The following is a 24,329-nucleotide window of genomic DNA, read 5'->3' as shown; positions in this document are numbered from 1 at the left end:
TTAAAATTTCATAACAAACTTGATAGTTAACATTCTTTCCTTGAAATATTTATCTATATTCTAAACAAATGTTTTATTTTACATTTTTAAATTCTCACACGTAATCTATTTCTACACCTAGATTACGAGGTTCGAATTTGTCTATTGCCATCTCATTTCCATACGTGTCCAAAACTTTTCCTATTTCTACAAAAGGAATTTTAACCTATATTCAATATGTTAAAAACATTATCTTATAAGCTGCATTCTTTCAATTTAAAATTTCATAATAAACTTGATAGCTCACATTTTTTTCTTGAAATATTTATCTATTTCTAAACAAATGTTTTGTTTTACATTTTTAAATTCTCACACGTAATCTATTTCTAAACTAGATTACGAGGTTCGAATTTCGCCTATGCTCTTTCATTTTCATTTTAAACTAAATTCTCCATTTTTATACTTACATGAAAAAGGGACAGCCCTTATCATGTAACAGTTGTCCAAAAACAAATAAATGAAAGCAAAGGTAAGGTAAGTTACGTTTCTACCTAATTGGATAATTGTTTAGTGTTTTTATGTAATGTAAAATGTTTAATCGGCTCAAAAAACAGAAATGGTCGCGGACTCTGTGGAATACGTTAAGTTTGGGAAAGTAAGTTGAAAACTAAAAACTATACAAAACAGTGTCTGAAACTCACCGAATATATGTTACCATAACATAGGCTGGCATAATCGGTGGGTTTCTGACAGTATTTTGTATATATATTTTTTAGTTTTAACTCACTTTCTCTAACTTAAAGTAATCAACAGTGTCCACCACCATTTGTAGCTTTCAAATACCCCGATAAACACTGTTTTTCGAGCCGACTGAACGTTACATTAAATGAAAAGGGTTTGTATTACTAAACACAGATACAAAGAAGTTGTCAAAAAATAAATATATAACAAATAAATGTTATCAAAGGCAAGAAAAGTAAATGTTCTACCTAACTGGATAAGATTTTAGTGTTTTTATGTAATGTATAATCGGTTCAAAAACATTCAATGTTTATCGGTATATCTGAAAAATACAAATGGCGGCAGACTGTATCAAACACATTAAGTTTGGGGAAATTTTGGGAAAATGAGTTTAAACTAAAAAACTATATAAAATACTGTTAGGAACTCACTCAAAATATGTTACCATGATGTAGGCTGGCATATAATCGGTGGTTTTAAACTTTTGCTCGATACAAGTGACGACTTTTCAAAGTCCCTTTTAGTGATTACCTGGTTTGAGGATATTTGTACAACTAAACGGCAAATTTGCTCCAAAAAATCCGGTATTATTTTACTTTAAAGCCCGTTTCACGTTCGTATATAACGAAATATTTTATTGTAGATTTCGGTGTGCTAAGAACGAATCTGCAAACCGTTTCCGTAGCAAAAAGAAAGTTTTCATGATATTTATGAAATTACTTTTTCGAAAAGTGGGTGATCACTTTTCAATGTAAATTTAGTTTAAAATGAGCACCCACTTTCTGGCCACCTGAGAGAGGGGCATTTTTCTGTGTTTCTTGGCTAAAAAGTTTTTTGTTTGATTTCTTTTGCATGGTAATAACCCCTGAACTCTGGGACTATTTTCCATTTCACAGCCGTAGCCTTCGTTTACGCTATGCGTGAGCTTAAACGAAAGCTGTTTAGCCAATAAACATGGGAAAAATCCCCCTTCTCTCAGGTGGCTAGAAAGTGGGTGCTCATTTTAAGTTAAATTTACATGGAAAATTGATCGCCGCTTTTTCGAAAAAGTAATTTCTTCATATCATAAAAACTATTTTTTTGCGACGGAAACGGTTTGCAGATTCGTTTTTAGCACACCAAAATGCACAATTTTTTTTTGTTATTAACGAACGTGAGACGCATGGCCCTTAATGGAAAATTATATAAAAAATCCGGGGGAAAATAGTTTTCAATAGAAACAGCAAATGAATTAGATAGAAAAAAATGGATGCTATTTTTTTTTTCTTTTTTCTGTGTGTTTCTTGGCTAAAAAGTTTTTTGTTTGATTTCTTTTGCATGGTATTAACCCCTGAACTCTGGGATTATTTTCCATTTCACAGACGTAGCCTTTGTTTATGCTATGCGTGAGCATAAACGAAAACTGTTAAATATGCATTCGCGTACCAAACTGCCTTGTCAAAAAACCTTTAAGCCAATAAACACGAAAATAAATGCCCCTTCCTCAGGTGTCCAGAAAGTGGGTGCTCATTTTAAGTTAAATTTACATGGAAAAGTGATCACCCACTTTTCGAAAAAAAAATTTCTTCAGATCATGAAAACTATTTGGGCGTTGAGTTCCATGGCGACCCGCAGAATTATTTAATGGTCGTTCCCTTAGTACCCCACGTAGTCAAGGCTAACACATGCGCACGTAACAATTTTTATTTATTTACTTACGTGGTGGAGTTTCTATACTGATAGGTTTTTTGAAATTTTTTCACTGGATTATTATTGATTGAACACTAACCAGATTATGAAAAAAAAAAATCATATCAACATTTGAAAGGGTTACTCACTTTTTAGTTACCACGTTCTGGTAAATCGGTCACTCATTTTTTTTTTTCTAAATACGGAAGTGTCTTCGGGAGATATAAAATGGTCGCATGTTGACGAAGCAATGTATCGAGAGGCGTACGGGATGAAAAATTATTGGTAAATTTTTAGATTAGGTTCACCTTCTCAATTTTTTTTTAAATGACGAATTGAAATGGTTTTCGACTATGCTGAATACGAAAATCGCATTGAATTTTTGCAGAAATAAGTAGTTATCAAGATATAAAAAGTTGTATTATGCATTGTAATCTTTGGCAGCCATCTTTTTTACATGTGTGTATTTGTTCATGGCGCGTGTGCACATAAAAATATGGCCGCCGAAGAATACAATGCATAATACAACTATTTATTTCCGCAAAATGTCAATGCGATTTGCGTGTTCAGCATACTCGGAAACCTATAAACCATTGAAAGGAAAATTGTGGAGGTGGACCTAATCTAAAAAAATACCAAATTATTAAACATTTCTCCAGCATGTTAGTGAAATTTATAATACTTTAAAAAATTTTTTAGAAAAAACAACAAAAAACTCACCTTTCATAAAAACAATTAAAAAAAAACACCCACAAACTGACTTTTAACTGAATAAAAAAAAAAAAAAAAATTAAAAAAACTCGAAACTTTATTGTCATAAAAACAATAGAAAAAAGTCAATCTATTTTTTTTTCTTTGAGAAACAATATAATACAAATGCGGTAGAGGCTCATATTATTTTTACTTTCTATGGTTTTGATATACCGCTTTTTTATTGGTTACAAAATGGGTGACTGATATATCAGAACGTTGTAACTAAAAAGTGAGCACCACTTTCAAATGTCGAAATAATGATTTCGTTTTAATTTTTTTTTAATAATCTGTTTAATTAATGTCCAATCAATAATAATCTATATATATATATATATATATATATATATATATATATATATATATATATATATATATATATATATATATATATATATAAACTGTTTATTTTTTATAAAAAACACATTGTTAGACCCTAAGGCCGAAATAAAACCAGAAAAAATGTCATTTTTATTATTTTTTATCATTTATATTTACTATTTGAGGCCGCTATATTGCTTTTAAAATTGTGCCTTTCGAAGGTTTGGCAGATTGGCCTTTTAAGCTCTTTTATGAACTATGTTTTTGACCGCCATATTTTTTTGTAATGAAAGAGCGTAAAAAGGCCAAATTTGGCCTTAAAAAAGCCAATCTGCCAAACCTAAAAAAAGGCCAAATTTTAAACGTGTAAGACGTGCACATTTAGTCTAATAAAAAATGATAAAAAAACCCATAAAAATGTTTTTTTTTTGTTTTATTTCAGGGTATAATAATGTTTTATATAAAAATAAATAGTTTTTTTATAATTTTTTTGTCTGTCAAATAATTTTTTCGATTTGCTTTTTATTCGTCGTTTTATGTTTCTAATGTAATCCCCCCCCCAAAAAAAATTGAATTTGTCATATTTTAGGCTTTGTTTTGTTTATTAAATTGTTAGATGAAAGCAGAGAATGGTCTCATAAAAAATAATTAAATTCATCGTTATTTTATGTTTCCAATGTTATTCCCCTCCCCCAGCCCCCTCAATCGCCAAACTTTAAAAAATGCTAGAGGTGACATGCCTCGTTTAACGCTTTGTGGCCAAAAATTGGGTGCTCATATTATGTTAAATTTATATAGAAAAGTGATCCCACGATCTAACATGTTATTTATTTTTTTTTCAAAGTTTTTTTCTCCCATAATATTTATAAAGGCTGTTTAAATGTGCTGGAAAAAAAGTAGATATCCATTTTTTTTAGGGATTAAACGTCGCTGGGGCACGGCATATAAAGTTACCTTTTTAATTAGAAAGTTAAGTTTGTAATCATTTTTCATTTTTTTAGGTATAAAACGACGCTGAATTACGTGGTAAAAATTTACAGATTTCTGTATTGCGATAAGAAATAAAATAAAACAAACAAACGAAATCTTCATTTTTTTTCGTGAGTGTTTTTTTAATATTAAAAAAAATCAATAAATTTTTTCTATCAACACGAAATTATTTTTCCAGCTAGAAACTTAATGAATTTACCAAATGATATTTGGTAAACGTTTGTTTTTTATGGATAGCATCTAGGGGCAAATGACTATAAAAAGTTTTTAAAAAGGTCGCTGTTGTAAATATTAATTCCAAAATAAATAAAATTAAATATATTATCAATATAATTGTTGCTAAAATTTATTAAATAACAATTTTAAATTGAATACTTAAAATAATTCTCTCGCTAAAAACATTAACTAAGATAACGCTATTTAGTAAAATCAATTTTTCTTAATGTCATATGCAAATATGATTTCTTAATTGTATTTTTTCCAAGTATCATACTATACAAAGAAATGAATGAAAGATTAAAATAAGACACGTTTTCTATATATTAATCAAATTGTGAAGAAAGAAACAAACAAACAGGAATACCAATTTATTTATATACATATATATATGTATATATATATATATATATATATATATATATATACTTCTGTGGAAATATTCTTTATTCACTTATATTTCCTTTTTATATATATCAATCCTTATTTAAGAAGCTCAATGTAATTGCAGAGCATATAATGAATAAATAACAAAAGTCTATATTCAAAATTTCATGATGTTGACTATACATCACTATAATAATTTAGTGATTGATTTTGTGCTACGAAATAGATACTGCCAAAAATTGTAAATTGTAAGTGTCGACTCAATTAAAGGAATAAATTGTAAGATGGTCAGCAACATGAAATTTGGAATATAGACTTTTGTCATTTTGTCATTTATTCATTATATATATATATATATATATATATATATATATATATATATATATATATATATATATATATATATATATTATTTAATCGTTTACTTTCTAATCATTTATTTCTTACTTTTACGGGTACTTTTAAGTGTCTGTATTCTTACATATATGGGTGTGTGTACGCTCTTACGTATCTTACGTGCAGTTCACTGTTATGTGTGTGTGTGTTCTTATCCTTACACCGTTTTCTTCGAGACGTGTATGTGCCATTTATAATACGTACATACCTGGTTGCCTTGGCCAGCAGATGATGCCTTTTTGGACGCTGGTCTCTATCTTGTGGGGAGTGGTCACTGCAGACCGATGCATTGATAAACAACAAGATGGATTTGAAACTTCAATCTTTTATTTCAAGGCAAGCCTATCATCTCGAACCCTGGTTGTCGAAGAGCCGAACCTCCGATCTGCATTCCTCTGCTGCTTAACCACTCTCAGCCCATGTGGTCGTCAACCGAAAGCCTATGACCACAATTCCCGTGTCACCCCTAATTTCCGGTGCATTCTATCTAGGTCGTCAAAAGGTGACTTGAGTTTGACTCCTGTCAAACCCAACCTTTTCTGTCCCTGCTAAATCGCTGATGGGAAACCCAAAATATGTTTATATAACTTCTATTTCTAAAACTACCTATATAACAATTAAGCTGGGATTCTTGATACTATATATATATATATATATATATATATATATATATATATATATATATATATATATATAAATTTTGAGATGAGTATTGATAATTCATATATTTGGATTATTCGAACTACTAATCTTTTTTTTTTTTTATTACATTTTCACCCCAAACAAGGCACATTGCCACTTTGGTGTAGGGGGCTACTATTAGGGGCAGCGACTACTGGGGCACTATGTTGGGGTTTGGGCAGCAAGATATCGGTTCACATTACACTTGAACTTCTGCATGCCAGTACAGTTAGAGAAGCCAGGACCTGGAATGGAATTCCAGAGTCTAGCGGTTCTGGGGAAGAAACTACTGGAGTAGAAAGATCTTTTACATCTAGGGATCTCTACTGTGTAGGGGTGGGATTTAGCTTCCAGTCGGGTTTGTCGAGGGTGTCTACGTCGTGGGGGCACAAGTGTTTGCAGTTCGTCAGAGCATTCATCATTAAAATACTTGTAGAACAGGCAGAGGGATGCAACGTTTCGTCGATGGGACAGAGGCTGAAGCTTAGATGCCAGTTCAGGGCCTATTAGATTGGCGACTCTCTTTTGAACCTTGTCTAGGAGCGAGAGACAAGCAGCAGATGCACCAGCCCAAATGTGACAACAATACATCATACATGGGCGAATGGTGGCCTTATAGAGTTACAGGATACTTTCAGGTGTCAGTAGTTTTCTAGCACGGTAGAGAGAGCCTACCTTTATTGCAGCGGCCCTGGCAATGTTTTCAATATAATTGTTCCAACTCATGTTTCCTGTGAACGTTAGGCCAAGGAGTTTGAAAGATGTATTCTCATATAAAGTGTCGTTGGCCATTGCTATTGGTGGTAGAGAAGGTTTCTTGTAATTATTAGAGGAAACCAGTTTAGTTTTGGCAGCATTGAATGTGACCATCCATTTATGTCCCCATTCCACTACAGATTGGAGGTCATCCTCTAGTATTTTTGCCATTTCTTTAGATATGCGTTCATTTCCTGTCATGCCTGTTATAGAGTGTGGTGTCATCAGCATATATACCCATCTCAGAGGAAGTTTTGTCGGGGAGGACATTAATAAATATTAGGAACAATAGAGGCCCAAGGATAGACCCCTGAGGCACTCCCGCATTTATATCACACTGTTTAGATGTACGACCGTCGAGGACAACCTGGATTTTTCTCTTATCTAAGAAGGATTTAATTATGTGAAGTATTCTACCAGTGATACCGTATCATTTAATTTTCCTGAGGAGACCCTTGTGCCATATTCTGTCAAAAGCCTTAGATATATCTAGAACTACCGTTCTACCCTTCCCACTTTGTCCAGTGAATGGTATATACGTTCAGAGATATTCCTGATAAACATGCCTGTGGAACTCTGTTCCGTTTGCCTGTTTCCCACCTGACTACAACTTGGATGTCTTCAAGTCCAACATAAACAAATTCCTAATGAACCGCCCCCTTAAGTAAGACACTTTATCAATCCTTCACTACTAGCGATTACTACGATATTATCCCATTGATTACTGTACACGCAATAACCCTTATCCTCGAGTGGCCTCCGGGCCTTGATACGTGGTGACAAACCATGTAAAAAAAAGGAGGGATACCTTTACCGAATCTGTTCTGGCTCTGTGTTATATTTCTATTTCGCAACACCGGAACACGGGTCCTGCTAGAAGTAAGTAAATATGCATTTTTTTTTAATATAAATTTTAATATGTGCACGTATATATAATTTTATAATTGTTACGTATACAATTACAATTGTAAGTAGCTTCAACTTAATAACATTATTTTGGAATATTTTTTTTACTCTTTAAATTTATTTTTTATTTAATTTTCCTTATTTAAAACATATTTTAAAATATTATTTATAAGAAAAAAAATTACCAAGTAGGGATATATAATTTTAAATATGTTGAAACGTAGAATTTATTTTGAAATTTCGATATGAAAAGACTTCCTTTTCTTCTTTTATTTTTCTTCCTTTTTTCCAGTAAGGTTTAATAAATTTAGTTAAATATCTGGCTACTATGAATTACTCACAATAGAAAGAAGAAATACGCTCGAAGAGGAGGGGGGGAGACAGTTGTGTGTGATATATTAGTGGAAGTATAGGAGTAACTTGCCTAGACAAGTAGAAGAGTAGTAAAGAATAATAACAAACGTATTTTAAGCTTGACAAATTTCATCTTGTCTAGTTACCCCCTTTTTATGTTAGCCATAGTTTAATTTTAGTATAATTAACGTTATAGAAACGTAAATACATCTATCTTTTCCGATGTTTGTATAATTCACACACACACACACACACACACACACACACACACACACACACACACACACATTAAGTTATGAAAATATAAATATTACTACCTAGCTCTATTCATGTATTGAACACTGTTGAATAAATACTGAAAATAGATACATAAAATCCCATGTAGATATACGAAATAATAATAATAATAATAATAATAATAATAATAATAATAATAATAATAATAGATATAAACACACACATGCATATATATATATATATATATATATATATATATATATATATATATATATATATATATATATATATATATAATAAATTACAAACAATTATATTCCAAAATTCATGATGTTGATCATCTTATAATTTATTCCTTTAAATCAATCGATTTATAAGATGGTCAACATCATGAATTTTGGAATATAAATTTTTTTCATTTATTCTATATATTGCTCTGTAATCACATTGAGTTTCTTATACAAGGATTGATATATAATAAGAAAATATATTTCCACAGAAATATATATATATATATATATATATATATAAATATATATATATATATATATATATATATATATATATATTCGCGCATATTTTATTGAAGAGGATCTTCGTTCTTCTTTTTATGATCTTTCTTTCAATTTTTTCTTGTTTTCGTACAAGTATTTTTGTTGTGGGATCCAAAGTTCTACAGGAAACATCTACGTACAAAAAGAGGGAGTATCCATGGGATCACCCCTAGGCCCAACATTTGCTGAATATTACATGTCAGCAACTGAAAATAAAATCTTTAATGGTAGTATTGAAAAACCCACAATATATGCACGATATGTAGATGATATATTTATATTATCCAAAAATATAAACGAAATAATAAAACTAAAAGAAACACTCGAACTAAACTCCCATCTAAAATTTCCCATAGAACATAATATAAACAATAAAATACCATTTCTAGACATACTAATTAACTCCGAAAACAACGACAAATTTACCACCACCGTATACAAAATAAAAAACAACCAGTAAACATTCCTGCCTTCTTAATTTTAACAGCTATTGGCCCAATAAATATAAAATAGCCATAATAAAAAACCTATTAGACCGAGCACACCGAATATCATCTAGTAAAATCCTTTTCTACAAAGAGCTAGCAAACATTAAACAAATACTAGTTAACAATAAATTTCCCAATAAAATAATCGATCAAGAAATAGCCCAATTTATTAGAAATAAAAACAAACCAATTAATCAAAACGAAAACACCCTAATTCCTCTATACTACAAAAATCAAATGCACTATAATCACAAACAGAACGAAATCACCATCAAAAATATTATAAAAAGATACATAAAAATAATAAATTCCCAACAACAACAACAAAATAAAACCAATAATATATTATAAAAAATACCTAACGAAAAACCTAGTAGTAAAGAATAATAACAACGATACAACCGATAAAATGAGTATGGTCAATGCAGTTCATTTGTTTAAATGCCCCCTCGAGGACTGCTACTCGAAAAATATGAACTATATTGGCCATACACGCACTACATTGGGAAGACGTCTCACAAAACATCAGAACATCTCCAGTGCTATTTGCAAACACCTCGAACAAGAACATAACATAATAAACACCACCTCAAAACAATACAAAGAACTTTTTAAAAATAACACTAACATATTAAAAACTTGCAATAATTACCAATGACTAACAATGCTAGAAGCATTAATAATAAAAAGTAAAAACCCAACCATTAATAAAATAAACTTTGACAACAGCAGCCGAATCCTCCACCTATTCTAACACGATAAAGGTGAAGAGGAAGGAAAAAATAAAGAAAAAATATATATATACCAAGTTATAGGTATTCAAGAGTGATAACTCATGAGTTTAGCGAGGTGCTCAATAAAAGAAGAGCAAGATACATTTTTATTAATATAAACACATTTACAAGGTCGTGACACTGAATATGCTAATGTTTCGGACAGATGATTGGTTGAAACCACTATTCTTCCGTATTTCTAGTGATAGTAGTGTTATTCTAACACTAATCTACTGTCTTTAGGACTTTAACTTTTTGCTATATTAAATACGTATATTGAACTTTTCTAACCTTTGGACTTTAAATTAAATATGCATATTGAACTTTTCTAAGCGAACTATAGTGTGTGTGTGTGTGTGTATGTGTGTGCACGCGTGCGTGCGTGCGTGTGCGTGTGTGTGCGCGCAAAAGACAGAGAGGGAGGGTAAGTTAGGAGTATGTTATTAGGAAAATATATCACATACAAAAAAGAAAGTTTTTCAACGGAATTTGTTGTCTTTTTTGTCCATTGCAGATATGATTCGAGAGGCCGCACCCCCAACATCAATATTCACCCTCAGTCTGGAGTGGAGACCACATCTGTGGTACGGCCAAGTTCGGTTAAATGTAGTCCCATGAATTCGAGTGTACCAAGCATCAGGGTTGGTGGCCAGATGCACACAACCTCATCATATAACCAGAACCGTATGGGAGCCGGCATGATGCAAAAATCTTATGGGTCCCCTATGCAAGGATCCGTGAATGCTGATCTCATCCGTTTCTTTGACGTGAGTCTTACAAAACCTTCACCCGCCCCATTTCTGGATGGGAATTTTTCAAACAATCACACACACACACACACACACACACACACACACACACACACACACACACACACACATCTGTGTGTTTGCTTTTTATGCATCCAGGCTGGACCAAACCAGCACATTTGGTAAATTCAAAGAAATGCATCTGATTGGCTTAAAATATTTTTTATTTGTTTTCATTAATCCAGTTGAGTTCGTAGGGGCAGAAACGCGTTTAATCGTTTACATTTCGGTCACTGAAGAGTAAACTTCGGCAGAATACTCTTCCCATAAAGCCTCGCCACACGACTGGAAGCAGAACTTTCGCGCATGGAGCAGTTTTTTTCCGTTGTGTCAATTCGTGCGTAGATTTGCAGATTACACTAAAATATCTGTTAAAAGTAGGGGTGTCCTCTTGCAACACTTGATCACCCATCCCGTACTGTCTAGACACAACATTGCTTTACTTAGGCGATCTAATGAGAAACGGTGAGTCTCAACGGGATTCTACTGTTCGAGAAGAGACGGATGTTTATAAAGCTAGACCCCATTATATTAATTCCCGCTGCAGACAAAATAGGGCATAAAGCTGGAAGGTTGGATAAACCATCCTCTTCGACAGGTACTCCAGCAAGGTATAAAAATATCTGAGAACGGATCCGTTGGCATTACCCGTCAGGGGCACCTCAGACGACAGGCAATGAAACTACACCGCTCTCGGAAGATGAGGAGATTTTGTTATGGGAATAATATTGGCAATTTAACAACAATTCTAGAATTGTTGACGAGGATGAAACCAATTTTTTTATTAAAACCCAAGCGAACCCTAAGTCCGAATGGTAGTCGAGAATTCCGGTGATGGGATCAAGCCATTTGAGTCACGAATACGTAGACGGTGATCAAAACAATATCCTTTATTAGGGTATAAATGTTGATAACAGCAATAAAAATTACAAACACCGATAGAAATCATAAAACATATTAATAAACACTTTATGTCCCGGAAGTGGGTGATCACTCACGTATACTAACCAGAAAGTAGGTGATTGTTCTACATGAAAGTTATTTAGAAAAGCGATTGCCTGCTACAAAGTTTAATTATAGATATATGATTTTTTTATTACTATTCTAAAGACATTTTCAGTCAGGTGACATGCTGGCTGTTTTTTTTAATCGAGTTGTCCAATTTTCAGGGATGACTCGGTTTTCTGTAAAACGTAAAATGTTATTAATGCATTATTAGTAATATTAGTATTATATTAATATTAGTAGTGTTAACAACAACGTAATATCAATAATATTAGTACTAACATAATATTATCAGTATATATTAGTATATAATAATATATATTAATGCAGGATTATTCTCTCTCGCGTTGATATTATCCAAGGATCCCTCTGTTGTGCTAGAAAGTAGAACGATACACACCTTGGAGCTAGTTAATATAGCATTTCTTGGACACCCACTCATCCTCAACAGCTACGCTTTTTCTGGAATTTCGTCTGCGCACTTAATGTAGCTACGATAACTCCCTCTGGCGCGTGACTTTCCAGCTTTATATTGTTCACTGATGTTTCTGCAGGTGTATGTGAATCAAAGGCTGATCTTATTCTTCCAGCAAGGTATTATTTGCTAGCCATTTGTATAAATCCCTTTAATTACGGAATCTCACAGATAAATATTAAATATTTAAAAATATGCTGTGGTGAAACAAAATAAATAAATAAAATAAAAAAATAAAAAATAAATAAAATAAAAAGCAAAAAAAACAAAAAACAACAACAACAACAACAAAAAAAACTTTCGGATTCTTATATCGATTGAAGTTTTCAGATCATGAACAGTTAAAAAAAATGTTCCATTGAGCCTAACTCTAAAAGAAATGAACAGGTTAGACGCAATTGCTACTTTGAGTTTCTTTTTCGTAATTTCTGCGGACCTGTAATTTATTTTCGGTTAAATCTACGTCTTTTACATTTACGGGGCATATTTTACTGACAACATCCGTTTGTTTGTTTTTACTGTTTTTTTTTAATTTTTAATTTTTAATTTTTTTATAGTTGCTAATGAATTAAAATATGACGATGGCATGATTTGACATTAAATAATCTTTAAAATGCAACTTATTTTTGTTGAATATAGGCAAAAAAAAAAAACCATGTTAAAATTACATAAAAATTGACCATTCATAAAAAATTGAACAAATTATTTAAATGTCATTTTATAATGGTCAGATCTGCTTTTCATCTTGTTGTTCTACATAATGGTCTCACTTCTTTTTTGGAAACGATGCGTATGGTAGACGAAAGATAATGTATGAAAAATTTGAATTGTCAGTCATTTTAGTTTTAGAAGTGTTGTTCCAAACAAAATGGCAGTATCAATCCAGAGAAGCTTTGAATTGTAAAAAAGCTTGCAGACAAAGACGAAGAGCAAAGTTTCCGTTAAGTAGCCAACCCGAGGAAGTCTTCAATTGTACAAACTTGTACACGAAGACGACGAGCAGTGCTCCTTCCTGTGTGAAGATTAAATGTTATGTGCAGAATTGCTAAGAGATTCAATATATTTTATGGAGTTATTCCGACTTCTGATTGGTTGGTAGGAGAGCATGGCTCCATCTGATTGGTCATTTCTTATCACCCATGTTTATAAATATAACCTTTCAATATTTAATAACAATATCCTCATAATTATACCAAAAATATTGCTATACATACATTAGCTACAAGTTGATTCTAAGTCTTATAAATAAAAAAAGGGAAATAATTCGTGTTATATGCCCATTAATGCGGGTGTTTATATATAAAGTACGCTTGATATCATTGAAAAGGTGGCGTATCAATGTGTTATATCATCATCATGCAGTCCATCATTCTTGACGATGACTAGTTGGGGTCTCAGTGCTTTATCCCTCAGTGTTGGCATAGTCACACTCCATCGCCACAGGACTTTCCACCTTGGCTCCAAACTTGCGCAGTTTAGGTGCAGTATCTGTTGCGCATCAGATAGACACCCTCTGAATCTTCAATGCTCATATCCAGTTGAGCGCCCCCGTGACGACTGGCAGCAGAGGAGGCCGCAGCTTCTGACCAAAAGTAATCTTAGTGAGGTAAACAGTCGCCCTATCGTGTCTGCTACTACGCCTTTTCTTTCTGGATGAGGTTCCATAGCCTTTTAAGGAAAACTGCAAGGCAGTAGTAGGATCTGAAGTCAGAGTTTCCATCTCTTAGACTTTTGCTGTGACTAGGTTCACAAGGCAGTGGTGTTTGATTTTTGGGTTGGTTCCCCTAATCTTCGCCCAACCAAGGGCACCCACAAGACAGTGGGGTAGGGGTTGGTAGTGTGCCAGGGCATGTTCACACATCGGTGGGCCATAACGCATTACCAATGTGTTATATACACACCAACGCGTGTATTCTGATGTATGTACAATAAATCGAACTTCATTGGGAGAGCAAAACAAACGTATATATAACATACCGTGCCAATGCCTGTGTTTACATATCTCCAAAATTGAGTCGAATACGAATTAACATAAAGACAATTTCTTTATCTCACTTTTAAGTATGGTATTATTTTCGGATGCATGTCGGGTTGAGTTCAAGGGGCCAGGTAAGTCTTTGAGGACTCAATTCTGCATACTCCCGTTGATTGATTACATTATTTGAACGTCCGCCATCTCCGCTTCCCGACTGACTAACTCTTACTCATCGAGTCTCGCTACGAGGGGCGTGCAATAAGTAATGCCCCTGAAAGACTTCCAGTTGTCTGATCTAGCTGAAATTTTGCATGTGCAATGATTTATATATCTACGGGTTATGTGGCAAATTACAGCTCTGAACTAATTGTGGTTTCTGTTTTACAAGTGTTTGAACTGAGTCAGGTGTGAAATGGAGCCTGTTGAATGTCGAGCAGTGATCCGGTTTTTGTATTTGAAAGGACGCACACCACAGGAGACTTTTGATGAAATGAAAGAAACTTATGGCGATAATGCCCCATCATATGACCTCATAAAACGCTGGCATCATGAAGTCAAACATAGCCGGAAGTCTGTGGAAACAGCTCCCAGACCTGGTCGTTCCCCTTCTGTCATTGATGAGACATCTGTCCGTCAAGTTGAGGCTGCCATTTTGGAAGATCGGCGCATTACTATTCGCCAAATAGCCAACGATGTCAAGATTAGTACAGTGTCTGTGGAAACTATCATTCATGCATATGTATAAGGTGCCTGCCAGATGGATTCCCTGGTTACTCACACCATTCCAGAAGCGAGAACGCGTCGAGTGCTCGAGGATGAATTTGGAGATGTGCCAAGAAGATGAGTCAAAGTTTTTCAAAAGACTGATTACACAGGATGAAACCTGGTTCCATCACTATGATCTAGAGACCAAAGCTCAGTCAATGCAGTCGAAGCACTTGGACTCACTACTTCCAAAGAAAGCAAGGGTGCAGCCCTGAGCTGGCAAGGTCATGCTCATAGCCTTCTGGTACCAGGACGAAGTAGTGATGACAGATTTCCTGGCAAAGGTACCACAATTACAGGAGCCTATTATGCTTCACTTTTGAGGAAATTAAGGGAAGCTATCAAAATCAAGAGGCGGGGCAAGATCAGCAAAGGTACCCTCCTCCTGCAGGACAACGCTCCGGTCCATAACTCGCATGTCGCCCGATCAGAAGCACGGGCGTGTGGTTATGAAATCCTTTCCCATCCTCCCTACTCTCCTGACCTTGCACCCTCTGACTTTCACCTCTTCCCAGCCATGAAGTTGTTTTTGAAAGGAAAGCGTTTCCCAGATGCAGCGTTGTCGTGGTTGGAGGACCAACCTGGGGTGTTCTGCAAAGGCGGTCTCCAGAACTGCATCAAACGATGGGAGAAATGCATAAATCTGGGTGGTTCCTATGTAGAGAAAGACTAATAACTGTGCCAAGTTTCGTTGCTCTACTACTATGGGAAGGGTGTCAGAGGCATTACTTATTGCACGCCACTCGTATTATATAATAAGCGGTTTTCTTTGTTCCTAAAACTTTGACTTTTCCCGAAACTAGGCAATTGCTTCATCTTTTACTTTTGAAAAGCGGCCCGTATTCGCTATCGTCATCGACTGTTATTGTTTGTAAATTTTTATCTATCAAGTATGTATCTATTTGTTTCAAATAGCCGTGTAACTTGTATATTTATCTAGTTAATATATTCCATTCTCGTTATCGTAGGGCCCCCAATCTGTTACATTCCGTAAAATAACTCACATAACAAAACAAAAACATAAGTCTATTGTGAGACTGCATACCTCAAGCTGACAACATAAGGAAGTGCTAACGTCTAATCTTCTTCCTATTGTATGAAATATAAAGCCATGGAAACGTTAATTACTAGAAAATTATTCATTTTATCATGTTGAAATTTTGCATGGTTATTACTGTTATCAAAGTATATCACATCCGTACATCGAATTTGAAAAAATCAGAAGTTTAAATTTCGTCCATATTTCGATCGTGTCTGAACTTTCCAATGCCAAGATCATATAAGATGCAAGATTTTATTGGTTACACTATGGATCAAGTCGCGAGTTTTTACGATGAACAGAACCAAAGTTATCGCCAAAGATATGATTTTCACCTTATCTGTGCCGTTAACTTTGACCTGGATATTTCAAAATGGAGTCAGTTCAAAGTTAGATTCGTAACCGATATTTTAACGAAGTTTGGCGATGGTTGGTCAAGCGATTTGACGTCGATTAAACCTTGTCCTCGAGTAGATTTTGGCCTTAATGAATAGTGACTCATTAGTAAAAAAATATTTATTAAATTAAACATCGAATTTCAACGGGCGATGCATGCCAGTTATTAATAAGTATACTTTTGCGAATTCTTTGTTTGTCACGCATTCTTCAGGTTTCGAGCCAAATTATCAATTTGTTGTACTTTTAAACTGTTTCTCATTTCAGACTGTAGACACCGACCGCAGTGGCCGTATATCTTGGGATGAACTGCAAAGAGCACTGAAGAATGGTGACTGGACATCCTTTGATGAACGGACTTGTCGTCTTATGATTAGCATGTTTGATACCAAGTGGTAAGTGAATATCTAACATTTAAAGTTATCTTGTCGGATTTTAAAAGTTAGATACAAAAACTATTCTTGGAGACTGAAGCAAGAAGAAGAAAAACGTAAGCATGGCATGGAATAATTTTAAAAAGACATATGGCAATGTCCCATTCGTGTCTACTACGATGCCTTAATTTATATGTCATCCATTCGGTAATCAAGAAACCCATGGTTGTATATATAAAGATGTGGTAAAGAACCTTGACATGAAATCACATCAGTGGAAAAATAATAATATCTGATGTAAAGATCTGAAGAGGAATCTTCTAAGGATAAAGTTTATTTCCTTAGCTTTTTTTTGCCTGGCGATAGATCCACTAAGTAAACTACTGAATAAATGAAGAATCATCTTTAACCTAAGCCAGGACCGCCAACAAAATCCAAACAAAAGAACCAACCACCTGCCCTTCATAGATGTCCTCAAATTGTATGCCAGCTCAGACCCATAAGCTGACTCCCGCAGGTTGTACATACCTTCCTCAAGATATCAGAATAAAGTTTTCCTTGAAGAATGTGTCAAGTTCTTCCCCTTTCCCAGAACTGGGCAGAAGTTCCACTCAAAAATATGCAATCTGATAACGAAACTGACATCAAATACTTTAAAGAGCTGTAACAATATAACCACCTTCGCATTGAAGAGAATGACTCGATTCGAAACGCCAAAATTAGAGAAAAAATGGCAGAGAGGTTATCCACCGTATAAGAAAAATCTGCAAAAGACAGTTTACAAAGAAAAACTGTCATTAACCAACTTGCCATCATACATATTTAGCATTATTTATTGATAATAGGATAGCGTGTGTGTTATTTATTTTCTGCGTCACACTTACATCCGAGTGACTGTAGTTTAATTGTTATGGACTTTCATTTCTTGTAATAAATAATTTTACCAAGAATTCTTCACAAGTTTTGGTTTTGGTTTCGATTATAGCTGATGGCACTTAAGTCATCTATTTTTTTAATACATAATTTTATCAAGAATTCTTCATAAGCTATGGTTTCGGTTTCGATTATAGCTGAAGGATATATATATATATATATATATATAATTTTATTTTATATATATATATATATATATATATATATATATATTATTTTAACAAAAACCAAGACTTCAAAGAATGCGGTAATAGCAACAAATAGTGTATTTCATTGTTAGTTACAATTGTTTCAAGACTATTCGAACAACTCCAAACATTATGTCGTTTGAAAATTTTCACAAGAATAGCCTTTCTTCAGACTTATTGAATAAAAAACACTTTAACAATAAAACATTATGGAAACCTTATAAGAAAAAGAAAACAAGCGAAAGTATTTTACCTCTATCGCATCCTTGCAAAGTATTTTTTTAAGATTTATATATTTACCTATTTTCGTATTTCCATTTAAAATAAAACAAATCAAACAAAATATCATACAATGTTACAACTAATTACCTATGTCCATTTAATATGTTTTATTAATACTATTCATTGATTTCTTAAATTAAATTTCTTTATTTCTTTATTTAATTTAAATTATTTTTTTAATCCAGACTAATCAACTAAGTTAAATTGTCGCGATTCTGTGTTAGTTTCGTATCTGGAATTTGCTTTGTTTAGTTATAAAAATATCGGCTAACCTATTTATGTGATTAAAAAAACGGTTTTTGCTTAAAACTTATTCAATAAGCAAAGAAAGTTTAACATTACTTTATACTTAGTTCATTCTCATTCTTTATTTAAAATTAAGGATCTCAATCTATTTTTTATTTTTATTTTTATTTTCTTTCGTTCTTTCCTATTAAGATTTACGATTATCGGATATTTTAGATGTAGAAACTGGGATAACTCTGTAAGTTCAAAATTTTAAAGGTTTAGTTAAAATTATAAGTTACCAAAATTCTAATATGTATTCATAACGATGAAAGGGAAGTAACTCAAGCCCTGTTTTCTATAGTCAATTTATGTTTGATTTCTTTGAATGGTCTTTCAGCCATTGGACAATTTCCCCAGCGATTATCTTTTATTCTCAACACTATTCTGTTTAACACGGGGCCATTTGTAGTTTCAGTAGCCATTTTATCTACGGATATTACATCGGTTTCTATAAGGTGCAGGAATGTGTCTTCAAATTCCTTGTCGTTTTTGTCCTTATCCTTTCTATATAAAACCTCAATCTAGATAAGTCATCAACGTGTGGTATCGTATCCCTTTAACATATTCAATGTCAAAGTCGAATGCCATCATTCTTATCGCCCAACGTAATATTCTGGACATTGTAACTTTCGGTAGTTCTTTTCTTGGGTTGAAAATAAATTCCAGTGGTCTGTGATCACTTTTCAACAATATTTTTTCCCCATCAAGAACTGCCTTGCTCTGTCTGTTGTCCACACTATGGCTAGTGCCTCCCTTCCTATATTAGAATAATTGTGTTCAGTTGTTGTTAATCTCCTCGATAAGTACATTACGGGATGACTATCTTGTGACAAAATACCGGATACGGAATGCTCACTAGCCTGTAGTTAGAGTTATGTCCTTCTTGGGGGAAAAATTGTACTATTGCCTTTTTCGCTAGAATCTGTTTTAAGTTTTCAAAGGCTTTCTGTTGGTGTTCTAACCAAATGAATTCCGCATTTTTTTTCTTAACTTCGCAAATGGTTCTGTCAACTCATTATATTTTGGTACAAGTTTTCTATAAAAATTTACCAAACCCAAGAAAGACTCCAACTCTTTTTATTTTTTAGTGTAGCCACTTTTAGAATTTTCTCTATTAGCGCTTCCTCTGGAGAGATCCCTTCCTTTGATATTGAGTAACCCAAAAATGATCTTTCATTACTGTTGATTACACACTTTTTTGTATTTATTGTCATACCAGCGTTTCTTAACCAGTTCAGTATATTTTCAGTTTTTTTTTTTAAATTAACAGGCCTATAGGTGTGTTTATCATCGCCACTTCTTTAAAATTTTCATCTTTGGAAATTTGGTGGTAAGCTGATTTTAAGTCTATCTTCGAAAATACTTTCATTTCGGCAAGTTTATGTAAAGCTACTTCCACATTCGGAATAAGGTACGAGTGTGCGCAAACTTTATTGTCCACCCCTATTTTATAATCTCCACAAATTCTCAAGTCACCGTCTTTTTTTAAATACCACAATAGGTGATGCCCATTTACTTCCTCCTGAAGGAGCAGGTTCTAATAAATATTCCTTTATTAACTTTTGCAACATAGCTATTACTAACGGTAATAAATGCACTGGTACTTTTCTCGTACCAGTGCATTTATTTATTTATGTATATATATATATATATATATATATATATATATATATATATATATATATATATATATATATATATATATAAACTGAAATTCTGAATTACTTTTAGATTATAGCTTGTTTAATACCATAAAATTAAAGTCCATATAAATATTAATATCAATACATAAGTTCAAATGTATTGCATTCAAAACCAATATTCTTGCAAAATTACTCATTACATATGTAGAGCAACAAGTGAAATTATATAAAGGTTTATACAATTTCACATACTGTTTTCCCCCACACTTTCTATGACATTTGTACCAAATTTGTAAAAATGTGTTTATCTTTTTCCAAATTGTAGTACCTGTTAGGTCACAAGAAGTCATTCTTCCAGGAATTAAATACTATTTTTAAGAGGATGGGATTTATTGTCTATTCCTTGAGGTGCTGTCATCCGGAAGTGAAGACTTATGGGCTATATAGTATTTCGGTTTCCTTTCAATGCCTGTTTTTCTTGTTTGAACCGTACTGCATACTGAGAAGGTTTTTCTTAAAATGAAAATCGCTCCAGACAAGGTTGATATCACGAGCTAGAAGAAAAAAACCCAACAAAAAACAAAAACAAAAGACAAAAATATTACTTCAAGGTCAAAAACTAACTAACAAGTATTAGAGAGATAGAGTCATACCCAGAAAACAGCAATTCTTCCCCTTCTGTCAGAAAATTCGCTCATGGAATGTGAGAACTAAATGACAAAAACAAGGGAAGTGACAGTTATGAGGCTGCTGGAAGTAAACCCAATATCCACGTCCTACTCTCTTTAATAGTTATATCGGGCTCCAGAAGATAAAACCAGTAATCAGAACATATGTCTTCTGCTTAGTCTGACATTGCGATCCTAGAATGGACGTGAGGGACCAGAGTCTAGATTGATTAGTGGAAATTAGTTTTGACTAACTTTATAAAAGAATTCGTCTTTATATAGTATCTTGAGCCTCGATGTTAAAAAAAAGGTTGTGCACCTGATGGAATGAAAGTATACCAACATGTGATGTGTGCTTTGTTGTGCTAGGATCATTGTGCGAAAAAATGGTGTTGTTGGAGAAAAGTATACCGTGTAAGAAAATTCTAGTGGCTTACACGTTGTTTCCATAAACGGAAATTGTTACATATAGGTGTTTAATTGAGAGAGTCTTAGGAAGAGATGCTTAGAAAGAGTCTTATTACAGTGAGGGATGTTGTAAGACTCAGAGAGAGAGAGAGAGAGAGAGAGAGAGAGAGAGAGAGAGAGAGAGAGAGAGAGAGAGAGAGAGAGAGAGAGAAGTTGTATAAGTTGTTGTACGAGACTTAGATGAGAGAGATTTATTAAGAGGGATGTTGAAGGAGAGGCTTAGAGAGATATTGTTCCTGTTATAAGAGATTCTTATATATTAAAATGTTCATTCCTTAATTGTGTTGACTGGAAGAAGAAGAAAGCTCTTTGAGTGAAGACATAGTGTTCAGACAGTTCGGACATGATGATGTTGAGACGTGTATGTAAAGACATATAACACAAATATATAAGACAAATCCACTTTACCTTTTTGTAAGAAACATAAAACAAGACGAGCTTTACAAAAAACACTTGATGGTTTATTCTTCACACGGCCGTGATTCCAGCATCAAGAATTCAAAGTTTCACATTTTTTTCTTGAAGTGACGTCTCGCTTCCAGACGTCTGACTGTCCCTGAGTTTTCTCACTGACTGACTGACTGACTAAAGTTTTTTTCTATCCCTCGAACTTTCTATTTTCCGTGACGTCATACACATGTTAAAACATATGCATTCTTTCACGTTTCCTGGACATACGTGTCCAAAACTTTTCCTATTTCTACAAAAGGAATTTTAACCTATATTCAATATGTTAAAAACATTATCTTATAAGCTGCATTCTTTCAATTTAACATTTCATAATAAACTTGACAGCTCACATTCTTTTCTTGAAATATTTATCTATTTCTAAACAAATGTTTTGTTTTACATTTTTAAATTCTCACACGTAATCTATTTCTAAACTAGATTACGAGGTTCGAATTTCGCCTATGCTCTTTCGTTTTCATTTTAAACTAAATTCTCCATTTTTATACTTACATGAAAAGGGGACAGCCCTTATCATGTAACAAAATCATCTTTCCTCTGTTTTTCTTCGGCTTCGAATCCACTAAACGTTTCTTTAACCATCTCTACTATTGGGTTTGCTGCATTATAAATTAGGGCTTGCTGGTCCGAGACATACGAAGCTACGACTGATGTGGCTTAGTCTTTAGTCGACTGAGGAGCTATTCCAACCTTCTAATTTTAGCATGTGGAAACGATTTGTAAAACTTTGTAAAACATAAAATCTCTTAGAAAATCGTTTTAACAATATTTCGGTAAAGAATTTTCTTCTCACGTGATTTGTATGAATTATGTGTGTGTGTGTGTGTGTGTGTGTGTGTGTGTGTGTATGTGAGTTCAACAAGTTTCGAGTTTAATTATTCTGTACCTTTACCGGTATTTGCATATTAGAGCTGAAATTAAGTTTTTCTTTAATGGCTGGAATAATTCCAAGTTAAAATGTATTTTTTTTTAGAATTGTTATTTCATTTTTGGTATTGATTTTATTATTTTTTTTTTAACTGATTGATTCATTTCTTAGTTTCTTAATTAATTATTATTTGTATTTTTTTTCTTCTTCAAATATGAAATTCATTTATAAAAGTTACTCTCTTCTGGAAGTTAAAAGTTCAGTCCACTCAAAACTACAATTGCGAATTACTTTGGATTTCTACCCAGGCATGGCTGATGAAACGAGAACATGCTACCCACCATGCATTAAATAAAATTGAAATTTCGTGCTGATTCCCGAGTTCGATAAGGTACACTTGAAGGAGGTCGAAAGTTACATCAAGCGAAACGTTGTACAAATAATACAGATGAGAACAGTAGTCAGAAGAATCCAAACTACATAAATGATTGATTAATGTTTTGATTTATTTGATTTATTGGCCATTTTTTTTTCCTTGTTCAGGTCTGGCACCATTGACATTCAAGAATTCTCCGCCTTGTGGAATTACATCAATGAATGGCAATCACTTTTTGACGGGTAAGAAAAAGAAAAAAATGAATCCGATTTTTTTTTTCAATTGTTTACTCAAAATCTATAAAAGTTTATACAACACGATATAGTTAAATCATACTGCTCCACTACTAGGGAATAAATTTAATCAGACATCGGTACCATCAGTTTCAAATTCAAATAAACGCAACCTATAACTGGCTGAAGAGAGTCCTGTTTGGATTTGAAATTGATGGTATCAATGTTGTTCTGATCTATAATACATATATAAGTAAATATTACGCTCTTATTTTTTAATTTCCTTAATATTCAAACATGTTGCTGGGGTTCCCTCACTAACCTAACAGTGATATGTAATGTAATTAAAAAAAAACCCCAAAAAACAAAAAAAAAAACAACAACAACAACAACAATAATAATAATAATAATAATAATAAGTCGTGCTACGGTTGACAAAATCGTCTGCAAATTACCTTTTCACGACAAGAATCTATAGCCAGGATATCCAATGGAATTCTGTATGGAAAAGTGCGCACTGCTGATTATGAGGAGAGGGAAACTGGAAGCAACAGAAGGTATCAATCAAACAGAAATGAGGACACTAGGTGAACATGATAGCTACAAATACTTGGAGTGGAGTGCTGGAAGCAGACGGCATCAAAGCAACGGAAATGAAAGAGAAAATAGGAAAGGAATACCTCAGAAGAACAAGAAACTCTTCGAAACTAAACTATATTGTCGAAACCTAATTAAAGGAGTAAATACGTGACCGTTTATAAGCTGGCCCAAAAAAGAACTAAAGAATCTCGACCAAAAGACCAGGAAACTAATGACGATGAACAATGCACTGCACCCAAAGGATGATACTGATCGACTATATGTAAAAAGGAAAGACGG

At 33.3% G+C, this 24,329-nt stretch overlaps 1 protein-coding gene across 1 annotated transcript in view; it reads left to right on the top strand.

The window, feature by feature from the left end:
- The window catches only part of LOC145303460 (uncharacterized), a 149,135-nt gene that overhangs the window by 104,787 nt on the left and 20,019 nt on the right, over nucleotides 1-24,329 (top strand). Inside the window, exons 4-6 of the mRNA XM_080144797.1 lie at nucleotides 10,712-10,964; nucleotides 16,929-17,056; nucleotides 23,385-23,459. Of these exons, the coding sequence (XP_080000923.1) occupies nucleotides 10,712-10,964; nucleotides 16,929-17,056; nucleotides 23,385-23,459 (456 nt within the window). The remainder of the gene's footprint in view (nucleotides 1-10,711; nucleotides 10,965-16,928; nucleotides 17,057-23,384; nucleotides 23,460-24,329) is intronic.

The sequence above is a fragment of the Euprymna scolopes genome, chromosome 19 (genome assembly GCF_053919585.1).
Source record: "Euprymna scolopes isolate OS-2025 chromosome 19, ASM5391958v1, whole genome shotgun sequence".
Classification (NCBI taxonomy): domain Eukaryota; kingdom Metazoa; phylum Mollusca; class Cephalopoda; order Sepiida; family Sepiolidae; genus Euprymna; species Euprymna scolopes.
Note: the sequence above shows the minus strand (reverse complement) of the source record. Positions and strands in the feature narration are given on the sequence as shown.